Source organism: Erinaceus europaeus, chromosome 4 (assembly GCF_950295315.1).
Source record: "Erinaceus europaeus chromosome 4, mEriEur2.1, whole genome shotgun sequence".
NCBI lineage: Eukaryota > Metazoa > Chordata > Mammalia > Eulipotyphla > Erinaceidae > Erinaceus > Erinaceus europaeus.
The window spans coordinates 86,055,332-86,079,997 of record NC_080165.1 but is presented as its reverse complement, the minus strand read 5'-3'; the positions used below and the strand labels follow the sequence as shown (position 1 = coordinate 86,079,997).

General features: G+C 38.0%; 1 protein-coding gene across 6 annotated transcripts in view; it reads left to right on the top strand.

Moving 5' to 3' along the window:
• ZNF451 (zinc finger protein 451) overlaps window positions 1–24,666 on the top strand; it is an 89,878-nt gene that overhangs the window by 38,824 nt on the left and 26,388 nt on the right. For all 6 annotated transcript variants that reach the window (XR_009549514.1, XM_060190002.1, XM_007516483.3 and 3 more), the window contains exons 4-10: window positions 1,519–1,644; window positions 3,386–3,497; window positions 5,123–5,273; window positions 8,640–8,766; window positions 14,101–14,254; window positions 14,919–15,066; window positions 20,644–22,247. Coding sequence is in view for 5 of the 6 variants with exons in the window: in XM_060190002.1 (XP_060045985.1) it covers window positions 1,519–1,644; window positions 3,386–3,497; window positions 5,123–5,273; window positions 8,640–8,766; window positions 14,101–14,254; window positions 14,919–15,066; window positions 20,644–22,247 (2,422 nt within the window). In the remaining variant the exon portion in view is untranslated. The remainder of the gene's footprint in view (window positions 1–1,518; window positions 1,645–3,385; window positions 3,498–5,122; window positions 5,274–8,639; window positions 8,767–14,100; window positions 14,255–14,918; window positions 15,067–20,643; window positions 22,248–24,666) is intronic.

Here is a 24,666-nt window from a genome sequence, read left to right as displayed (position 1 = left end):
GAGGTGTGGTACGCGTTGCGTTAATTAGGTTGGGATTGGCGGATGCAATATTGTTTGATATGAATTGAGAGAAGCATGCAGGAAAGTGCACCCCACCCTAAGGTTCCAGGACTGGGGAAATATAAGCTCTAAAGTTGAAATGTGAGGTTCCTGCTGTCTTAGGGTTCAAGAAGACAATAGATAGTTATTGTTATAATCATACTATTTGGTTAACTTTGAAAAATTCCTTTGTTAGGATTTGCTGTATAATACCCAACATCACCATTATTTATGTCCTTTGACATTTTTTGTATATAGCTGTGCCACTGTTCTCCCTGGTCTAGGCTTTTGAGAGAGTCAGCATATCAAAGACTCATGTATTAAAAAGCCTATGTATTAAAAAGACTCAGTCTGTGCTTTAAAAACTTTGAGACATACAATCAATTTTTCCCCTCTCATATTAATTAGTGATTTATATGACTACAAATTAATAGGAGTGTACATAAACACCATTCCCACCACCAAAAGCCTGTGTCCCATCCCACCCCCCTACCCCCCACCCCGACGCCCCAGGCAGCCCAGGGTTTTTACTTTGGTGCTCTGAATGTCTTTTGTATAACCATTATGCTGTCTCCCCAGCCCTAAAATATTTTCACAGGTTACAGAATTCTTGTTTGGTAAATTTATTCCCTCCCTCATCCCACCCCAACATTAAGAAAATTTTGTTTTAATTCTCTTGCTTGCTCTGAAATGCTTGTATTATAGTTGAGGTATATATATATTTTTTACTCTTGCTTCTTTCTTTCTCCCTTCCTTTTCATTTTATTCTTTAGAACAGAGAGAAATTGAGATAATTCTAACATTCCTGTCATGTCTAGGTCTTGTTTTGATACTTTGTTTCTTTAAACTTTTTTTGCCTTGTAATTTTTTAGAGGAAGTTTATAGTCACTAAATAAATATGTATATATATGGCATATACTGTTTATTTTTGGATAGAGACAGAAATTGAGAGGGGGAGGGGAGATAGCACCTCAAAACATTTCTCTACTCCAGAAGATTATAAAACAAATAAAGATAATACATGTTTATAAATGGAAACCAAAAAGGAGCTGGGGGGGGGGTTTGGCATACTGGGTTAAGTGCACATAGTACAAAGCCGGTTTGAGCCCCCAGCTCCCCACCTGCAGGAAGACCACTTCACAAGTGGTGAAACAGGTCTGCAGGTGTCTACCTTTCTCCGTCCCTCTCTCACTTCCCCTCCCATCTCAATTTTACTCTGTCCTAGCCAAAAAATTGGGGGAAATGGCTGCCAGCAGTAGTGGATTCATATAGCACTAGCACTGAGCACTAGTTATAACCCTGGAGGCAAAAAATAAAATTAAAATAAATGGAAAGCAAAGATATTGGCCAATTAAACAACACATAAAGTGTAAATATACACAAGACAGATTCTTCAAATTTAATGATATAACTAAATTTTTTAAAACATAATGACAGTTGTAAATTAATATATGCCATCTTCCCCCCCCCCAATAATAGGATAAGATTAAGAAAAAAGACTATGTTGACCACCAGAAGGATAAGGTTGCTTTAACTCTGGCTCGTCTGGCCCGCCATGTTGAAGTGGAGAAGCAACAGAAGGAAGAGAAGAACAGAGCATTCAGGGTATGCAACTATTTTACTAGTGTTTTTACTAAAGTATAGAACTCTGTATGGTGAAGATAAGAAAAAAAAAAAGTTTAAAATATAACTAAATCCAAGTTTGTCATGGACCCTAGGTAGATAACTAATCGATTTTAGTAATAATTTATGATAGGTTTTTTTTTTTTTAATGTGGTGTTAAGGGATAAATTCTGGGACTTGCCCATGTGTGACTGACTATTAAGCTGCCTCCTGGCCTGCTTTTTTATAGTAAATGTTTCTTGAGAGGCACCAAAACACTGTTACATCATCATAAAGTCACCCTCTTCCCCCCATCCTTGTGGTGCCTGGGATTAAACCCATAGCCTGATGCTAGATATAGTATGTGCTCTTCCCATTTGGTCATCCCCTAACCCTTATAATAGCTTTTATCTTTCTGGGTTTTAGTTATTTAGATTCTTAGTATGTGTTATATAAGGGAAATGGAAAATTAGAACAAATTGCATGGGCTCTTACCTGTTTTAAAGACTTTCTCCAAGCAGGTGAGTTTAAGGATTTCTGGTTACTTTTGTCACTGGAGTGAAAAGAGTTTATTAGGGCTTCATAGATAAAAGTTTTGGGATGTTTTTTTTTTTTTTTTTTTTTTCCCCTATCATATAGAGCCAGATCACTCTTAAAGTTACCATGTCCTGGGTAGGGGAAGATAGCATAATGGTTATGTAAACAGTCTCATGCCTGAGGCTCCAAAGTCCCAGGTTCAGTCCCCCACACCACCATAAGCCACAGATGAGCAGTGTTCTGAATTTAAAAAAAAAAAAAAAAAAAAGAAGTTACTTTGTCCTTCTGGTTAAATCCATCACAAAAAGGACATTTGAATCAGAATTGTTGACGGACTCCTTTGTGGATAATGAAGCCTAATTTTGAATCTTGTGTGCACTACCACCCAACTCCCAAAATAACTTTTATATTAGCACTTTAAATTCTGCACTACATAAACATTTTTAAATATTTATTTATTTATTTATTCCCTTTTGTTGTTTTTATTGCTGTGGTTATTGTTGTTGTTGTTATTGTTGGATAGGACAGAGAGAAATGGAGAGAGGAGGGGAAGACAGAGAGAGGGAAAGACACTTGCACAGTCCTGTTTCACCGCCTGTGAAGCGATACCCCTGTAGGTGAGGAGCTGGGGGCGTGAACTGGGATCCTTACACTGGTCCTTGTGCTTTGCGCCACGTCCGCTTAACTCATTGCGCTACCGCCCGACTCGCAACATAAACATTTTAAACTTTGTGTTTTCTATCTTTTTTCCTCTTCTGCAGATACAGTAACACATAGCTTGAAATTGATCTTTTTAATACTTGTTTTATTTGTTAAACTCTTTGGTGACCTACCTAATATCAAAAGTATGTTTCAGTGTCACTGAAAAAAATCTAGGTAGCATTTTTCTCTCTCTCTTAATTTTTTCAGAGAGAAAGCAATATAGAGAGGCAAAAAGAGAGAGAAAGAAGAGAAACCACAGCACCAAAGCTTCTTTCAATGCTATGGAAGCCCAGCATGAAACTGGGTTGCATACATGGCAGTCAGCACACTAACTAACCATTTTCTTTAAATGTACATGCCAGAATGTACATAAACATGACTATATTCTTGGAGATTGTGAGTTGCAGTGAACTTTGTGCAAATAGAGGTAATATTAGGATCAGATCATAAAGCATTAATCTTCCCATTTGTCTCTTAAGGACAGATTTTTTTTTAATGTCTTTAGGAACAAATTGATTTTCAGCAGGCTCATGGATTGCAAGAGTTGGAATTTATTCAAGGACATTCTGAAACAGAAGCAGCAAGATTGTGTGTGGATCAGTGGCTAAAAATGTCAGGTATTCTTTAGACATCTAAGTGGAACACTATGGTTGCAGAGCTTCCCTAATGTGAAATTGTGTGTTTTGGTTAAGTATATATTGTATTTAAATTTGGTTTCACTGACATTTACTTAATAATGACCCTCTTTACCAGTTGTCTATTTTGCAAAAGTTTTTTTTTTCCTTATTAGGGGAGTAATATTTTACAGTTGATAGTAAATACAATAGTTTGTATATGCATAACATTTCCAGTTTTTCACATAACAATACAACCCCCACTAGGTCCTCTGCTATCATGTTCCAGGTCCTGAACCTTCCTTTTACTTTAGTGCAATACACCAACTCCAGTCTGATCTCTTCTGATCTTGTTTTTCAACTTCTATACTTTGGCAAAAGTTTATGTTGAGTATAAGTAACATAGGTCATCTGTGACCTCTTAGCTCTTTTATTAGATGCCAGAAAAGACATCTCTAAGGAAATGGAATGTAAGCTCAAGTCTAATGACTTCATGTCTTCTTCATCATTTCTGCCTATGTAGTTCTTTTGTAGGAAAATATTCACATGGGAGGCTTGTCAAAAGCAGTGGGTAACTTCTTTGTTGTTGTTTGCAGATGCTAAATTCCTAAAGGTCTCTATAAAACACCCTTTCCTCTGCCCCCAGATAAGTTGATGCTATTTGTAAGAGCTTTGGCAACTTTTCTTTTTAAATTTTATTGTCTTTATTTATTTATTGGATAGAGACAGCCAGAAATCAAGAAGAATGGAGAGATAGATAGAGATAGATAGATAGATAGATAGATAGATAGATAGAGAGAGAGAGAGAGACATCTGCAGCCCTGCTTCACCATTAGCAAAGCTTTTCTCCTGCAGGTGGGGAGTCAGGGTTTGAACCTGGGTCCTTGCACATTGTATCGTGTGTTAGACTAGATTTACCACCAGCCAGCCCCCTTGGGCAACTTTTTAAGCCTGCTTTGTAGAACACTCACAGATCTCTTAAAGACTTGGGCTATATGCATAGAAATATTGGCTGAAGATTTAATCAACAGAAGGTGTAATTGCTGATCCAAAAATCATTAAAGATATTGCAGCCAAGGAGATAACAGTGATTATGCAAAAGACTTTCATGTCTAAATCTTTGGTGTCCCCAATTAAATCCATGGTACCACCATAAGCCAGAGCTGAGCAGAGGAATGAAGAGAGCAGAGAGAATCCATATCAACATCTGGTACATGTGGTCCAGGGGATCAAACTAAGAACCTCAGGCATGAGAGACACATACTACACTTGTTAAACTATTTCCCTAGCTACCTATAAGTGCATTTCTAATGTATTTGATCTTTGACATTTTTTTTGGTTGTTGTACTTGAGGAAACATTTTTTTCTTCAAAAGAATTCTACATAGTAAAATTAAAGACTTTGTCCCAGTAAGTACTTAATATACTTATGACCTGTTGCTGTTAGATTGTTATTTTATGAGAAAACTTGTAAATATTTAGTATTTAAAGTATTTAGAAGTACTTACAGTAAAAGAAACTCAGTTGATGTTGTATCTTAATTTTCATTGTTTTGTAATAATTTTATTGTTAGTCCAAAGGGCAAGTATCTGAAATAGAAAATTAAGAATTCATATTCCAATTATGCAGGACTCAAAACAGGCATGATTCATTCTGGAACAAAAAATTCATTTCGAAGAGGTGGTCGGATGCAGGTGCCTGGGAAACCAATTTCATGTCCCATAATGCACTGTAACAAGGAATTTGATAATGGGCATCTTCTCTTAGGGCATTTGAAAAGGTAAGAGTGATAGAATAATGGACATGGAAGGAAAAATTAGCTACAAAGTGATTTCAAAAAATGAAAATGTGTTAGACTTCTGCCATTAAACTATATCTTTATGTTCCAAATTCAAATTGTCTTGAACTATGATGATGCAATTTTTTTTTAAAATATTTATTTTATTTATTTATTCCCTTTTGTTGCCCTTGTTGTTTTATTGTTGTAGTTATTATTGTTGTTGTCGTTGTTGGATAGGACAGAGAGAAATGGAGAGAGGAGGGGAAGACAGAGAGGAGGAGAGAAAGATAGACACCTGCAGACCTGCTTCACCACCTGTGAAGCGACTCCCCTGCAGGTGGGGAGCCGGGGTTCGAACCGGGATCCTTATGCCGGTCCTTGTGCTTTGCGCCACCTGCGCTTAACCCGCTGCGCTACAGCCCGACTCCCGCAATTTTTTTTTTCTGATGTATATTTCCTAGGTTGCTCTGAAGATTTAGTGAAGTCAGATTTTTCCAGTGATATTCTGTCTTTAAAAGTATATAGGTTTGGGGCTGAGTGGTGGCACACGGGCTGTATTATACATGTTACCATGCTTGAAGACCTGGGTTCAAACCACTGGTTCCCATTTGCAGGGGGAAGTTTCCCAAGTAGTGGAGCGGTGTTGCAGATATCTCTCTTCTTTCGCTCGCGCTCTCTCTCTCTCTCTCTCAATCTCTGTCTCACACTCTACCAAAAGAAAAATTTTAGGAAAGCCACTGGGAATGGTGGAGTTATGCAAATAACCCTAGTAGCTGGAAAAAACAAATATGTGGTTAGCTTTTCAATATGTATATTTTTCCTAATACAACTCATAAAATTGTGAAAATTTTTTGCTGTGATAGGGCAGTTGGATCTGTTCTAGAGAAATCCAGACCACAAATGGAAAGTTTAAAAGACAGAAAACACTTAAAAATACTTGATGTAGGAGCCAGGCAGTGACACACCTGTTTGATCACTCATGTTACCTTGTGCGAGGATCCAGGTTCAAGGGCCTGGTCCCCACTTGCAAAGGCAAAAACTTCATGAGTGTTAAGGCAGTGTTGCAGATGTCACTTTCTCTCCATCCTTCTTAATTTGTTTCTGTCCTATCAAATTAAAAAATTATAAATATTTAAAATTGAAAAAAGGGGGAGTCAAGCGGTAGCACAGCGGGTTAAGCGCACATGGTGTGAAGTGCAAGGACTGGGGCATAAGAATCCTGCCCTGTTTGAGCCCTTGGCTTCCCACCTGCAGGAGGGTTGCTTCACAAGCGGTGAAGCAGGTCTGCAGGTGTCTTTCTCTCCCCCTCTCTGTCTTCCCCTCCTCTCTCCATTTCTCTCTTGTCCTAACAATGACGACATCAGTAATTATAACAACAATATAAAACAAGAGCAACAAAAGGGAAAATACATAAATAAAAAAAAATTGAAAAAAGAAAACAGATTTTAAAAGATACTTGATCTAGCTTAAAGAAAGCAAACATGATTGGGAAGTTAGCTCAGCAGGTACAGTTCAGAAATTGCATGAGGTTCTGAATTTGATCTCTGAAACTAAATATACTAAAGAGGTCTGGTGTCTCTCATTGGCGGGGGGCACAAAAGCTATCAATAATATGGCATTAAAAGATGAATATGAACAGGAGTCGGGCTGTAGTGCAGCGGGTTAAGCGCAGGTGGCGCAAAGCACAAGGACCGGCATAAGGATCCCGGTTCGAACCCCGGCTCCCCACCTGCAGGGGAGTCGCTTCACAGGTGGTGAAGCAGGTCTGCAGGTGTCTATCTTTCTCTCCCCCTCTCTGTCTTCCCCTCCTCTCTCCGTTTCTCTCTGTCCTATCCAACAACGACGACAACAACAATAATAACTACAACAATAAAACAACAAGGGCAACAAAAGGGAATAAATAAATAAAAATAAAATATTAAAAAAAAAGAAAAAAAAAGATGAATATGAACAACAAACCAAATGAATTTTTTTATAGTACAGCTTGAATAAGTAGATAGTAAGGGATATTTGTATTAAGAATTTTAGACATTCTTCACAATTTGTCTTCTCAGATGTCTCATCCTTCATCTACCCCCAAAAATACTACAAAAAAACCATTTAGAGAGAAGTTTAACATACTACAAATAAACTTGGTTGCATGTACTGTATCACTGTATCTTAATTTTTTTTTGTTTGGTTTGTTTTTCCCTTTTGTTGCCCATGTTTTATTGTTGTAGTTATTTTTGTTATTGATATCATTGTTGTTGGATAGGACAGAGAGAAATGGAGAGAAGAGGGGAAGACGGGGAGAGAAAGATAGACACCTGCAGACCTGCTTCACCGCATGTCAGGCGAGCAGCTGAGAGCTTCAACCAGGATCCTTACACCGGTCCTTTCACTTCGCACCATGTGCACTTAACCCGCTACATTATCGCCCGACCCCCATCTTAACTGTTTTACAAGTCTTTAGGGCTATTTAAATTGTCACAAGTTTGTTAAATGGTTAAAATGAACATTAAAAAGGTTAAAAGTCACTTATTGATAGCCCAGGAGGTTGCAAACTGAATGAAGTTTTGTACTCAGCCATGAGGCACCAAGGTAAAGCCTCATAGTAAATCATCTCATGTGTCTGAATGATGCTTTAATTCTCTCTCTATTAATTAAATAAATAAAATTAATAAATTTTCATTAATAAATAAATGCTGGGAATGGGTGGTGGCACACATTAGCATTCTCAAGGACCTGAGTTCAAGTCCCTGCTCTCCACATCCAGGGGGAAACTTCACAAGCAGTGAGGCAAGTTGGCAGGTGTTTTTTCCCCTTCCTGTTTCCCCCTTCCATCTGTTTCCTATCTGTCCTATCAAATAGTAATATTAAAGTGAAAAATGACCACCGGGAACGGGTTTGTTGTGCAGGCACCATGCCCCAGTGATAATCCTGATGGCAACAAAAATATATAAATAAAACTTGAAAAAGTCATTTAATGGAATTATGTATGCCAGAAATCTTTGTATGAGAATATCATTCTGTTTTGTTTAAAAATATTTGTGGATTAAAAAAAAATTGGGGAGTTTTATAATAAGCAAGTCAAGGATTAGATAACAGTTTCTGTAATTTTAAGGCTGGAAATTGGCCAGGTTGGCAAGACAGGCTTAATCCATTTTATTGAATCTTGAATACTTTTGTGAAATCTTGAGTTTGTTGATCACTGGCTGAAGGGGCTAAAGGGCATATAGGAAGTACTTGATGTTTCTTGAATATGAAGGACATTATTTAATATTTAAGGAGAAAAGTATAAAGTTCCAATAGCATTTATTTCAACAAATGAAACAATAATTCTTTCCCTAGAATGTTTTTCTAAAGTCACTTTTCTTTGCCAAGTAGGTTTGATCACTCTCCATGTGACCCAACGATCACCTTACATGGACCTAGCTTCAGTTCCTTTGCTTGTGTAGTATGCTATAAAAAATTTGTTACTCAACAGCAATATAGGGACCACCTTTTTGCTAAGGTAAGAACACACCCTAAGTTAAGAGTAGATGTTCCAAATAGAACCACTGAGTTGGGTATAGGTGTTTTCTTGCTGCTCTTAAAGTTCTGATCACCAGTCAAAATGTTAAAATTGTCATCGTTTATTGATGGTAAAATGGTCTGGAATATTAAATAACTATGGGCAGGTGAAATTGATAGCTGAAAGCCACCAGTCCTCAAAATTTATTACCATACACTTTTCTTTTATGGAGTTGCTCTATGAGGTAAGTTACTGTATTGAAAATGTTCTGTGAGTTAGTCTCACAATAAGAACTTTAAAAATAAAAAAAAAAATTAATGAGAGAGTCAGAGGAGAGAGAACTAGCACATGAAATGTCAGGACTTGAACTTGGAACCTTATGCTTTTAAGTCCAACACTCCATCCACTGTGCTACCTCTTGGGTGCAAGAACCTTGTTCTTTTTTTAATTGTTTGATTTTTAAAATTCATGATTTAATAATAGTTTACAATATCCTAAGATTATAGGGGTATAGTTCTACACCACATCCACCATTGTAGTTCTATGCCCTTCCCTCGACCCATTCCAGCCCTACCTCTCCCCTTGAGGATAACTTTTTGATAGTTTGAGTCCTTTTTTTTCTGTTTTTTTTTTTTTTTTTTTTGCAAGTTTATGTGTTTCAGTTCTCTGTATTGTATATGAGCAAAACTACCCAGTAGTTGTTTCAGAGAAATACAGATCATTTGGTAGTAAATATAAACTATGGTAACAAGAGTCCTCAAATATAAATAGCAAATTAAAGGACTTTAGGTATTAAATGATAAGACATATGAGGTAAACAGACAAAAAGATATAAGAGAGATTAAAAAGTATGAGAGGGAAAAATGAGACATAATTTTTAAAAGACATGGAAGACTGTATGCATGTCACATAAATGTTAATAATAGATTGCAGCTGCTATGCTAAATCAGCCAGAAGAGGTCGCTAGAAAGTGGTATACATATGAATCCTATTTGATCGATAGCTTGCTTCTTGGGTGGGGACCTGCTTCATTCAGAAATATTTATTTATTGAATATGTTCTGGTAGTCCTTTCTACCTTTTAGAAATCATTTGATAGTCCTAAGGGATTTCCTTTATAAATAACACTTGCCTTCTTTTTGGCAGCATAATCTTTTAGGGAAAATTTTTAACTAGAATTTTTTTTTTTAATTTTTATCATCTTTATTTATTTGATAGAGACAGCCAGAAATTGAGAGGATGGGCATGATAGAGAGGGAAAAAGACAGAAAGACACCTGCAGCATTGCTTCACCACTTGCAGAGCTTTCCCCCTGCAGGTGGAGACTAGGGGCTTGAACACAGGTCCTTGCACATTATAACATGTGCACTCAATCAGGTACACCACCAGCCCACCAGCAGGCCCCTGCTAGAATTTCTTCACATGTGAATTCTTCCCTTCTCTCTGCTCCTTCTTTTAACCCAATGATGTAAATGTTGTTCTCCCATAACACTATTATTATCTTCATTCATTTTAGTGTTTTTCTTTTTTCTGCAGCCTTGTTTTGGGTGATTTTTATTACCTTAATTTCGTTGTCTCCACATTGATCTTTGGAGTTCTCTCTTTTTTTTTCCTCTGTCACTTCACACACTTCTGAGCACAAGTATGGATTTATTAATAAATTTCCTGTTTATTTCTCTGAGCTTTTATTTTATTTTTGCCTCCAGGATTGTCACTGGGGCTTGGTACCTGCACTATGAATCCACTGCTCTTGGAGGCTATTTTTTCCTTTTGTTGCCCTGTTGTTTATCGTTGTTGTTGTTACTATTATTGTTGTTATTGCTGTCATTGTTGTTTGATAGGACAGAGAAAAATGGAGAGAGGAGGGGAAGAGAAAGACCTGCTTCACTGCTTATGATGCGACCCTCCTGCCAGTGGGAAGCCATGAGCTTGAACTGGGATCCTTATGTGGGTCCTTGGGCTTTGAGCCTTGTGCACTTAACAGGTCCCTGCTAGAATTTCTTCACATGTGAATTCTGCCCTTTCTTCTCTCTGCTCCTTCTTTTAACCCAATGATGTAAATGTTGTTCTCCCGTAACACTATTATTATCTTCATTCATTTTAGTGTTTTTCTTTTTTCTGCGGCCTTATTTTGGGTGATTTTTATTACCTTAATTTTTTGTTTGCTACTGCCCGACCCCTAAGGGCTTTTTTTTTCTTTTCTTTTAACCACTTCAAAGATTATAACTTCTAGGTTGTCACTTGAAGATTTATATAGTTCTTTTGAATTAGCCATTGAGACTTTACTGCTCCAAGTTGACTTTTTCAAATAAAAAAGGGAGAGAGGGAAGGAAAGATATTACAGCACCAAATTTTCCTCCTATGTGATAAGGGTTAGGCTTGAATCTGGGTAGTGCCTATGACAAAGAAGGTGCACTTCTCAAGTCAGTTACCTTGCTAGCTCTAGTAAATACCATTAGTGCTCTTACCATTTAGAACCTTCTCCTCCTTCCCTTCTCCCCTTTATTTTTTATTTTCTTTTTCTTTTTTTTATGATCAATATTTATTGGAGACAACCAGAAATTGAGAGGGAAGGGGGAGATAGAAAGGGAGAAAGACAGAGAAACAGACACCTGCAGCTCTGCATTACCACTCATGAAGCTTTCCCCCTGTAGGTGGGGACCAGGGGCTTGAACCTGGGACCTTGTGCTCAACCAGGTGCGCCACCTCCTGGCCCCTTACTTTATTTTTCTTATATTTGATAGGACAGACAGAAATTGAGAGGGGAGGAGAAGAAAGAGAGGTACCTATAGCATTGCTTCAGTGCTTATGAAGCTTGACCCCTGTAGGTGGGGACCAGGAGCTTAAACCTGGGTCCTTGCACATGGTAATATATGTGACCCCTCATTTAGAATTAGAATATAAAACATCTTCTTTGGTATTACCTTCTCTGTGTCATTTATCAAAGATGATAGAGTATAGTGGAAAGACCATAAAGTGTATAATCAGCTATACAGCTGAGTTTGAACAGTCATACTCTCCTAGGGGTACAACATAATAGAAGGAGTGGCATTTTGATGACTAATCTTTAGTTTCCTTATTTATAAATAATGAAAAGGAAACTGGGATAATTCTCCTAGTAGATTACATACTTTCCCATGCAAAAGGGTCCAGGTTTGAGCCCCCTAAGCCCCAAATGGGAGCACTGTGCACATCAACGGGAAATTTCATGAATAGAGGAGAGGTGCTATGCTGCCTCTTCTTATTATCATTGTCTGAAGTTAAAAGGGAAAGAAAGAAAAATCTAATGGAAGCATGCATAAAGCCCTGGTTGCCCAAAAGAAATAAAAATATAACAATAGGGGAGTTGGGCTGTAGCGCAGCGGGTTAAGCGCAGGTGGCGCAAAGCACAAGGACCGGCATAAGGATCCCGGTTCGAACCCCGGCTCCCCACCTGCAGGGGAGTCGCTTCACAGGCGGTGAAGCAGGTCTGCAGGTGTCTATCTTTCTCTCCTCCTCTCTGTCTTCCCCTCCTCTCTCCATTTCTCTCTGTCCTATCCAACAACGACAACAACAATAATAACTACAACAATAAAACAACAAGGGCAACAAAAGGGAATAAATATTTAAAAAATAAAAAACAAAAACAAAAAAATATATAACAATAAATAAGAATATAAAGAATAAAAAAATAATAACCTCATGGGTTAATTTAAGGATTAAATTGAAAAATATATTTGAAGTGTAGTGTGTGCTCTCAATTGATAAGTCTGTCCCTTCTTCTTTGGATACTGTAAAAATGATTTTGATATCTGTCATGTTAATGATATAAATTTAAGAAGACACAATATAGTTTTAAAGGCTGTTATTTAGAAGTTTAGCAAGTTATATACATAAATATATATATCCATATATATATGTACATAAGATTAAACATTTTAAGGGTCAGGGAGGTTGCTTAGTGGAGGCTTACCTGCCTTGTATGGGCGAGGCCTGGCTTTATTTAACAACAACAATAAATAGATTAGCTTTGGGCTTGATCATTGGTGCCACCTGAGAGCAACAAATATCAAAATAATAGTAACAGTAATAATAATGGTAAATAGGGTATCAGGTGGTAGCACAGCGGGTTAAGCGCACGTAGCACAAAGCACAAGGACCAGTGGAAAGATCCCAGTTCGAGACCCCGGCTCCCCACTTGTAGAGGAGTTGCTTCACAGGTGGTGAAGCAGGTTTGCAGGTGTCTATCTTTCTCTCTCCCTCTCGTGTCTTCCCCTCCTCTGTCCATTTCTCTGTCCTATCCAACAACAATGGCATCAATAACAACAATAATAACTACAACAACAATAAAAAACAAGGGCAAGAAAAAGGGAAAAAATAAAATGTAAAAAAATAGTAAGTAAATAAATTGGCAGTATATATCATAGAATAGTACTAATTTGAGTACAGTGAGTATTACAACATCTGATACAAAGTATTGTTGTCAGGCCGCTCTTTTAGTGCTAGCAGGTATTTGAGGTTATTGAAACTTTTTGAAAAGCAGCCATAGAGTATCTTTTAATACTTAAGTAATATAGCTTTTAACCCAACAGGGCTACTCTTGATAATGAGAAAAAATGCATCTATGAATGAGAACATATTTAAAGATGCTTAATTGCAACAACAACACTTACAGCAACAACAACAACAAAAGGAATGAATGACTAACTGTAATGAATCTACACCACAAAATAATTAGGAAGAAAATTAGAGATTTTTATTAGATATTTCAAAATAGGAAAAGAGGCAGAAGATATTTCAAAATAGGAAAAGGGAAGAAGACAACAATATTTGATAATATGACATTGGTAATAAAATGACAGTCTCCCATAAACATTTACTTCTGTATTAATTTTGTAAACAAGTGAGCATGCAGATATTTAGGAGAAAACATTTGTAAATATGTAGATTATAGAGTCAACAAAGCAAAATGTTAGCAAAGGTATGTGTTGTGATCACATTTATACAATTAAGTAATGTTGTGAATGAATATGTACAAAAAAGGTAAATATGGAGAAGTAAATATACTTGTGTATGGCTACAAAAGGATGGGCACAATTTCTTTTTGAAGAAAAACAGTTCAGTTTCACAGGTAGGTCCTCTTTTTTTGGTAATATGTGCACTCAACCCACCGAGCCACCACCTGGCCCCTCTTTTTTGATAAAATTCCACAGTTCACACTCAGGAAACATAAGTATTAATGTTGAGAACTGATATGAATATTCCAAATAATAAATAAGAAATTTTGAAAGTTAAGTTTAAGAAATAAAATAATTGATTTTAGTTGTCTATAATATAGCTTTACCTTATGTTTTAGGAAGCTGAAAATGATGGGCATAAAAAGAACCTTCTTCCGCAGATTATTCAGTGTTTTGCGTGTCCAAACTGCTTCCTTCTTTTTAGCAGCAAGGATGAATGTTTGAAGCATATGTCTGGAAAGAATCATTTGCATCAAACTTTTAAACTGGGTGGTATGTTCATGTTCTCTTCTGAAGATCATTAAACTATTTTAATCTTTGTTGATTTACTAGTTTTCAGATAATTCTTTTATCTTTATTTACTGGATAGAGGCAGTCAGAAATCAAGGGGAGGGGGGGATAAATACATCTGCAGACCTGCTTCACTACTCACAAAACTTTCCTCCTGCAGGTGGGGACCGGTGGCTCAAACCCAGGTCCTTATGCTTTGTAACATGTGCTCTCTACCAGGTGCACCACCATCTGGCCCCTTCAGATAATTCTTTATGTTATCCTCACACTAACGAGAATCATAAAAGATTTTTATCTATCTACATATACATAAATATATATATATATGTATATATATATTTCTTTGTAGCTAAGACCATTGTTTGCTTTAAGTAATGAAGACAAACTTTAAAAACTTTTATTCAGGGTAATGATTTCTGTGTAGCTGTTATATATCTGAAAAGTTGGGTGTTTCTCAGCATTTGAAGTTCATATTTTATTTTGGATATGAGGTCAGCATCTTTTGTACCTGAGGTTAGAAAATTACTTCTCTTAGATTTTTATTGCAGAAAAGTCTCATTGCAATGTTTAGAAAGGCATAGGGAGGAAGGCTGGCTTGCTCTCAACTGAAACGATTTTGCAAGTTACACTTTATTTTGTCTTTCAGATAACAAGGGAGTAGCACATCCAATATCATTCCCATCTTTTGCAAAGAAAATTTTGATCTCTCTATGCAAAGATGTCCCATTTCAGGTTATGTGTGTAGCCTGCCACCAAATACTACGTTCCCACATGGAGCTTACTGCCCATTTCAGGTTTGTACAGGTCTAATTCTTAGCTGTAAGTCAATTCCACCTGACTGGTTCTTTAATATCAATGAAAGAATTTAATGTATACTTTTCTATTCCATGTTTTTTCCTTTTAACACTAGACTGTATCCTTGTTTAGAAATTTATCAAATTTCTACTGAGAGAAGTTAGAACTGCAGAAAAGTAGATACATTGTTATTTTTGTGAATGGAAACTAAGTTACTTTTTTCCCCCTGAGGTCTTATAGAGAAAGATTGCGTTAAAATAGAACTTTGACTGTAAATCAAACATTGAAAATTCTATTTACTTAAATAAATAAGTAAATAAAATAAAATTCTATTTACTTAAATAAATCGGAGCTCAAATAATTGAGAAGATTTCAGTTTAACTGATATTTATGTTTAGAGTGGATATTATGAAGCAGTTTACAAAATTAAAGAGAATAGCATTATGAACCCCAGTATACCCAAAACTCAGCTTCATTAATTACCAATACATGACATGTGTATTATGGCTATCCATTTTTTCCCTGTCACTTGACTTCACCACTTTGAGATGACTTTTTTTCTCCCTCTCCAGATAGAGAAGTGGAGCTAGAGAGAAAGGGAAGGACACCAAAGTACCAAACCTTCCTTAAATGTGGAAGGGGCTAGACTCAAATCTGGGTGACACACATGGCAAAACAGGCACACTGAAGTGAGCTGTGATGCAGATCCCACAGTTATAGCCCTCTCCTGTAAGTTTTTGTTTTATAACAGACCCTAGACAAAGGCTATTTTATTTATAACTATTCCATATGTAAATGACAGTGCCTCTTTAAAAAACTAGTATCATTAATCAGGCCTCAAAAACTAATAATTTAGGTTTTGTGGGAGGGTAGTGCACCTGCCTGAGTGCACACACAACCATGTGCAAAGATCTGGGTACCTCCTACTTGCAGGGGGGAAGCTTCAAGAATGGTGGAATAGTGCTGCAGATATCTCTCTTTCTCTCCCTTCTCCTTCTCTCTTTTTAATGCTTTTAATATTTCTTTTTTCTAGGGATTTAATAGTGATTTACAAGATTATAAGATAATAGGGGTATAGTTCCATACCACTTTGTACACTGTGCTATATTACTATATTTTCTTTATTATTATTATTATTACTATATTTTCTAATGATTCCTACAAGTTTTCTTTTTTAAAAAATATGTATTTATTCTCAAGTCCCAGGTTCAATCCCCCACACCACCATAAGCCAGAGCTAAGCAGTGCTCTGGTTAATATATATTCTCTTTTGTTGCTCTTGTTGTTTTATTGTTGTAATTACTGCTGTTGTTATTGATGTTGTTGTTGGATAGGACAGAGAAATGGAGAGAGGAGGGGAAGACAGAGAGGGGGAGAGAAAAATAGACACCTGCAGACCTGCTTCACCACCCGTGAAGTGCCCTTCCCCCCCACCCCCCGCAGATGGGGAGCCGGGGGCTCAAACTGGGATCCTTATGCCAGTCCTTGCGCTTTGTGCCACCTGCACTTAACCTGTTGCACTACCGCCCGACTCCCTCCTACGAGTTTTCGGATGGATTCTTTAGGATTTGCTGTGTGTGTTGTCATGTCACCTACAAATAGAGATAATTTTACTTCCTCTCTTCCAATTTGAATTCTACTCTTCCCCCCTCCCCCAACTCTGATATTGTTATGGCTAAAACTTCAAACACTATATTGAGTAGTAATGATAATGCCTTATTCCTGATCTAAGAGGAAAAAAGGGGGGGATTTTGTGTGTGTGCTTTAAATCTTAAGTGTAATCTACTAATTTTTTTGGTTATGCTTTTCTTTGCTTTCTGAGAAATTTCTTTTTTTTATTTATTTATTTATTTATTTTTTATTTAAGAAAGGATTAATTAACAAAACCATAGGGTAAGAGGGGTACAACTCCACACAATTCCCACCGCCCAATCTCCGTATCCCACCCCCTCCCCCGATAGCTTTCCCATTCTCTATCCCTCTGGGAGCATGGACCCAGGGTCATTGAGGGTTGCAGAAGGTAGAAGGTCTGGCTTCTGTAATTGCTTCCTCGCTGAACATGGGCGTTGACTGGTCGGTCCATACTCCCAGTCTGCCTCTCTGAGAAATTTCTTATTCTTGCTTAAGGAATATATTCTGTTTAATTAGTTTTTGAAAGGATTTATTTATTGGGTGGGGGCAGGGCACCAGAATACCACTCTAACATTTGCAGTACTGCGGATTAAACTTGGAACTTATACATCTTGTCCAAGGCTTTACCCACTGCACCACCTTCCAGGCTACTATTATTTTATCTTTTTTACCCCACTTAAATTTTTTAAAACTTATTTATAAAATAAAAAATATCAGCAAGACCAAAGGATAAGAGGGGTACAATTCCTACTACCAGAGTTCTACTCTGTATCCCATCCCCTTCCTTGAAAGCTTTCCTGTTGTTTATCCCTCTGGGAGTGTGGACCCAGCATCATTATGGGGTGTAGAAGGTGGAAGATCTGTCTTCTGTAATTGCTTCTCTACCGGACATGGGCATTGGCAGGTCGATCCATACTCCCAGGCTATTTCTGTCTTTCCCTAGTGGGGCAGGGCTGCAGAGAGGTTGGGGTTCCAGGGTACATTGGTGAGGTTGTCACCAGAGGAGTTAGGTTAGTGTCATGGTATATTTCTTGACTAAGATACCTACATAAAGTTTGCCTTCTTTAATGTAATGGACTTCCTTACGAAGAGTATTAACTAGAGGTCTATAAAGAGTTTTTGAATATTTTATTTATTTGATAGCAACAGAGAGAAAACGAGAAGGGGAAGACAGAGATAAAAATAGAGATACCTGCAGTACTGTTTCACTGCTCTCAAACTGTCCTCCTGCAGGTGGGTATTGTGAGGTTGATCCAAACTCCCAGCCTGTCTCTTATCTTTCCCTAGCAGGGCAGGGCTTTGGGAAGATGAGGTTCCAGGACACATTGGTGAGGTCGTCTGCCCAGTGAAGTCAGGTTGGCGTCATAGTAGTGTCTGTAACTTGGTGGCTTAAAAAAGAATTCAGATATAAAGCAGAACAAATTGTTTAATAATCAGGAACCTAAAGAAAGAAGTATAGCAGATGAGATGTAGGGGTCTCCATTTTGGACAAAGCTATTTAAGTATATTCTAAGGAGCCCATGACTTTACTAATTTTTGCCTGAGCCTGACAGCTGACTTGCAGATAGGCCAAAGGTATTGTCTGGGGATATGGTGTCAGAGTTGGAAATAGGACTAGACAGCTGGATCAGGTTGAGTGCACCTGGTTGAGTGCATATTATCAGAGACAGAGATCTGTGTACAAACCTGCCCACCTCACAATCTACAGGGAGGAAGCTTAATGAGTGGTGAAGCAGGGCTGCTGGTATTTCTTTCTCTCTCCATTTCTGTCTTCCTTTTGTCTTTCAATTTCTCTATTAGAAAAAAGAAAAAAAAAACTTTGGCTTTACTTTGCTTATTATCTTCTATCTTTTTAATATAAAAATAATTTGACTATGGAATTTTTTCTATATATATAAACATTTAAAGGTATACCCTTCCTTTAATCATTTCCTCATCAAATTTTGATAAATTTTCATTTCCATTCATTTAAAAATAATTTGCATAGCAATCCAAAAGGTTGCTCAGTATTTAAAATGTCGGACTCTCAAAAATGTGGTCCTAAGAGCACTCCCTAGCATTACATGTGCCAGAGTGGTGCTCTGCTTCTCTGTCTCATTGAAAAATAAATCTTGGGGTTGGGTTGTAGCACATCTGATTGAGTGCACATGTTGCAGTGCTCAAGGACCCGGATTCAAGCCTCCAGCCCCCCACTGCAGGTGAAAAGCTTCATTAGTGGTGAAGTCCTGTAGGTAGCTGTCTATCTCCCTCTCTGTCTCCCCCTTCCTCTCAATTAAAAAAATATTAAATAAATAAATCTTTTTAAAAAATTTTATTTTCAGTTGATTTTATAGTTGTGGGTGGTCTTAGTTGAGCTTGATTTAGGTAACTATAAGCATGGTGTATTTCTGACATAAAATCAGTCAATTTTTAAAGAATAGATTTTGGCAAAAGTTTTTAGGTTATTAAGTATCATGCCTTGGTCTTCCTCTTTATAGTTTAGTTACCAAAAGAATTTAATAATTTGCTTGTCTAGGGGCTGGGCAATAGAGTATCAGGTAGACCACATACTTTACCAGGCATGAGGAACCTGGGTTGAATCCTCTGAGCAGCACATGAGATCACCATGCAAAAGAGAAGCTTTCTCAATGGGAGAATGCTGCTGTGGCATTCACTTCTCTCTTTGTCCTGTCTCTCTACCCCCTCTATCTCTTACCTTATTTATATATTTATTTATTGCCATCAGGGTTATCACTGGAGCTTGGTGCTAGCACTACGAATCCACTGCTCCCAGTGACCTTCCCCTCCCTTTCTATTATCTTTGAGAGGACAGACAAGAAATTGAGGAGGGGGATAGAGTGATGGGAATAAAGACACATGCATACCTGCTTCACTGCTTGTGAAGCTTCCCCCCTACAGGTGGGGAATTGGAGCTCAAACCTGGGCCCTTCTGCTTTGTAATGCATGCAATCAACCGGGTATACCACCACCCAACCCCAGTCTCTTACCTTGGGGGAAGCCGAGGCTAGATAGCGAAATGGTTATGCAAAGAGACTCTCATGCCTGAGGCTCCAAAGTCCCAGGTTCAATCCCCCGTACCACCATAAACCAGAGCTGAGCAGTGCTCTCATAAAAAAAAAAAAGTAGTGAGGGGGGGAAAAAAACTTCATCAGGAATAGTGAAATTTTGTAAGCACCAAGTCCCAGTGAAAACTCTGGTGGCAAAAATAAATGAACTCAGGGCTTTGTACATGCTGATCACCACTGCAGAGCAACTTCCCCAGGCGGATATTTTTTATTCTTCAATTTAGGGGAGATAGGGAAAGATAGAGAAAGGAGAGACAGAATAGCATTGTCCCACTATCCATGGAGCCCCTTCCTGATGCTGTCTATGATTCTTCCATGTGGTGTTAAAGCTTGTACCTAGATCCCTGCATTTGGTAGGCACACGCTTTACTGGGTGAGCTCTTTACTGGCCCCTGGATTTGATTTTAGTCTTCTAAGGCTTATGTGAAGTGTTTTTGTGTTCTACTTTTACCCTATTGAGTGTGGGATAGAAATAGGTAAAGTGTTGGACAGGGACAGCAATATAGCTCACTTGATAGGATACCTTTCTTGCCATGTACACAGTCCAGATTTGTGCTCTTGATATACGATATAGCACCAAAGGAAACTTTGGCAGTGTGGTGAATCCCCCCACACACACACCTCTACCATCTGTCTCAATCTCTGAATAAGTTGGTTTAGAGTGGAGTCACAGATATACAAGACCTTGATGACACCAATAAGATTAAGGCATACTCAAGTATTTTGAGATGATGGAATATTAACATATAACCTGTATTTTAATTTTAAAATGCTGTTTAGAGCTCATATCATTTGCTTGATAACTACTGCATTGAAAAGTAGAAATGTATTTAGCAAATACTTAATGAAAGATTTTATCTTTTTTCAAATCCAATTTAGAGTTCGTTGTCGAAATGCTGGCCCTGTAGCTATAGCTGAAAAGAGTATTGCCCAGGTTGCAGAGAAATTCATAGTAAGGGGTTATTGTCCAAGTTGCAACCAAATCTTTGTGGATGAAACCAGTACCCAAAATCACAAGCAGAATTCAGGACACAAAGTCCACGTGATTAATTCAGTGGAAGAATCAGTCTTACTTTATTGCCACAGCAACGAAGGGAACAAACCTTCTGACTTAAATCCATTGCTCAGACAATCCAAGTTTTCATCACTTAAAAGAGCTATGTGTATTCAAGATTCCTGCTCACAAGATTGCAACATTATTCCAAAAAAGAAGATAAATTTAGAAGATCAAAGCCTTGAAGATATTGTTTGTGTCCAGAAAGAAAAAGCAGTGATTAAAACCTGGTTTTGTGAATGCCATCAGCAATTCCCAAATGAAGATGCAGTAGAGAAGCATGTTTTCTCTGCAAACACAATGTGCTATAAGTGTGTGGTCTGTGGAAAGGTATGTGAAGACTCAGGGGTCATCCGCTTACACATGAGCCGATTTCATGGAGGAGCACATTTGAATAACTTTCTTTTCTGGTGTCGAACATGTAAAAAGGGTTTAACAAGGAAAGAGTCAATCATGGCACATGTGACTGAGTTTCATAGTGGGCACAGATATTTTTATGAGACAGATGACGTAGAGGGTCAAACATTGCCATCATCTTCTACAACTGTGGTGAGTAATTTGGCTGTTGAAAATCCCTCTTCATCTGTTACCATTGTTGATCCCTCCCCAGTAAATAGTTCTACAAAAGGTAAATGGCAATGCCGAATTTGTGAAGATATGTTTGACTCCCAAGAATGTGTAAAACAGCACTGCTTGTCTATAACAAGTCACCAGTTTCATAGGTACAGCTGTACACATTGCAAAAAGACTTTTCACAAGATAGAAACATTGTACCGCCACTGCCAGGACGAGCATGATAATGAAATAAAAGTTAAGTACTTTTGTGGGCTTTGTGATCTCATTTTTAATGTAGAAGAAGCTTTTTTGACGCATTATAAGGAGCATCACAGCATAGATTATGTGTTTGTGTCAGAAAAAGCTGAAACTTCAATTAAAACTGAGAGTGATTTTCCAGTAGTAGAAACAAGCAACCTGTTAACCTGTGGTTGCCATGAGAGCTACATCTGTAAAGTCAATAGAAGAGAAGATCACAGTAGATGTCTCCAAGTCATGCTGCATACAGGTAAACTGTGGTTTCGCTGCAGTTTATGTTCAGCCACAGCACAGAACATAGCCGACTTGAACTCTCATATCCTTCAAGTACATGGAAAAGAAATGGTCGCGGAGGAGGAGCAGCAATACATAGTAAAGTGTGGCACATGTACCAAAGGATTTCATGATCCTGAGAGTGCTCAGCAGCACTTTCATAAAAAGCATTGCTTCTTGCAGAAACCCAATACTGCTCATTTTGGATCTGAAAAAACAAGTCCATACAAGTTTGCTGCTAGTCCTTCAAATAAAGAGAAAAAACCGAAACAGGCAGTGAACTATCAAAAAAATTCAGATGTGGAGAAATCTGCTGAGAATGACCTGAGCTGTCAGAATATAGGTATGACTTTATAACTGCTGTCTATGCAGATTCCTTATACTAACGTGGACATGCATTGTAGCTGGGTTTTGTTTGTTTGTTTTGTTTTTTGGTATAATGTTACAGTTAAGAAGCAAGAAATTTGAAAGGATGATACCTACTTTAGTTGGTTAATTACTATAGTGTATTCTTTAGGGATGAAAAAAAATGCTTATTTTTATTTGGTAGGACAATGAGAAATTGAGAGGGGAAAGGAGAGAGAGACAGACCTGCAGTGCTGCTTCACGGCTAGTAAAGCTTTTGCCCTCAGATGGGGGGTTAGTGCTTAAACCCAGACCCTGTGCACACTAATATGTGTACTCAACCAGGTGTACCATTCAACTGCCCCTACTTTAGGAGTTTTTACTTAAGCCATTTTACATTTTAGGGACAAGAGTACATGGTAGTTTTGATAGCCTTGTTCTAAATAATCTTTTCTTTTATGAAAGGCATAGGATTTTGAGAGATGAGGAAACTGAAAATCTGACTTGAGCATTACCCTAGATGTGACACTGTTGTTGTTACCCTGTTTTCTTATCATTTAGATTTAGATTCCTTAAAAATAAATTCTTGGTGGCCAGGCAGAAACGCAGTGGGTTAAGTGCACATGGCACAAAAGGCAAGGACAGGAGTAAGGATTCTGGTTCGAGTCCCTGGCTCCTCACCTGCAGGGGGTCGCTTCACAAGCAGTGAAGCGGGTCTGCAGGTGTCTACCTTTCTCTACCCCCTCTGTCTTCCTCTCCTCTCTCCATCTCTCTCTGTCCTATCCAACAACAATGACAGCAGCAACAACAATAATGACAACAATGGTGAACAACAAGAGCAACAAAAGGGAAAAAATAGCCTCCAGGAGCAGTGATTCATAGGTAGTACAGGCACCACGCCCCAGCAATAACCCTGCAGGCAGGAAAAAAAAACTTTTGTTTATATTTTGGCTTTATAAATATGAGGGGCCTTAAAGGTCAGTTCAAAATGTTTATCTTTGTTATGGTTTTCTTGGAACAATCTTTTATTTACAATTAACTATTAGAAGTAGTTGCAGGGGACAGGCGGTAGCACAGTGGGTTAAATGCACAAGGTGTGAAGTGCAAGGACCAGTGTAAGGATCCCAGTTGCAGCCCTCAGCTCCCCACCTGCAGGGGGTTTCCTCACAAGCGGTGAAGCAGATGTGCAGTAGTCTCTCCCCCTTCTGTCTTTCCTTCCTTTCGTGATTTCTCTTTGTCCAAGAACAGCAGCAATGGCAACAATAACAAGGGCAACAAAATAGCCTCCAGGAGCAGTGGATTCATAGTGCTGGCACTGAGCCCCAGTGATAACCCTGGAGGCAGAAAAAGAAAGAAAAAAAGGGGGGGTGGTTTTGAGCCCCCGGCTCCCTACCTGCAAGGGAGTTGCTTTATAGGCGGTGAAACAGGTCTGCAGGTGTCTGTCTTCCCCTCCTCTCTATTTCTCTCTATCCTATCTAACAACAGCGACATCAGTAACAACAAGGGCAACAAAAGGGAAGATAAATATATTAGAAAAAAAAGTAGATGGAAATGCTAGCAAGAAATTATGGGAAAAGTTGAGGTCTCAGTCTCCATAGAAGTTTCTTTTTTCATATGATAAAATTAAGTGAAACGATAGGAATATGTCTTTATTCTGTGTAGAAGAATAATTTTCTTGTTTAGTTTATAAATCTATATCCTTTTAAAAATATTTTTTAACATTTATTTATTCCTTTTTGTTGCTCTTGTTTTATTGTTGTAGTTGTTTTGTTATTGATGTTGTTGTTGGATAGGACAGAGAGAAATGGAGAGAGGAGGGGGAGACGGGGAGAGAAAGATAGACACCTGCAGACCTGCTTCACCGCTTGTGAAGCGACTCCCCTGCAGGTGGGGATCCGGGGATTCGAACAGGGATCCTTTTGCCAGTCCTTGTGCTTTATGCCACGTGTGCTTAACCCGCTGCGCTACCGCCCAGCTCCCAACTAATTTTTATGGACCATTGAATTTAGGCTTTTTCTATAGCGTATGCTAATCTCAGCATAACCTTTAGTGGTGGCATGCTTTATATAAGAAATGATTAAGTAACATAATACAGATTTATTCCGTTCCACTACAGACAGTGAAACAGCGGTCATACTATTTTATGTTCTATTTCTTTTCCTTTGTTTTTTTCTGGCTACTGTTTGGAAATATGTTTTATTTTCTGATAGACAATGGTTATAGTATTGGAATCTATAATTACTGAGATTTTTCAGAAAAGATAGTAGTAAAATGAACCAGAGTGGCAGGAGTAGTGTGTTTTAGGGAATCTGCTATGTGGAGTGGATGCAGTCTTTCTGTTACTATTATTTTATTTTTTGCAGTGCTTGGGAATGAACCCAGGACCTCATGCAGATATAGTACTGCTGAGCAGCTTC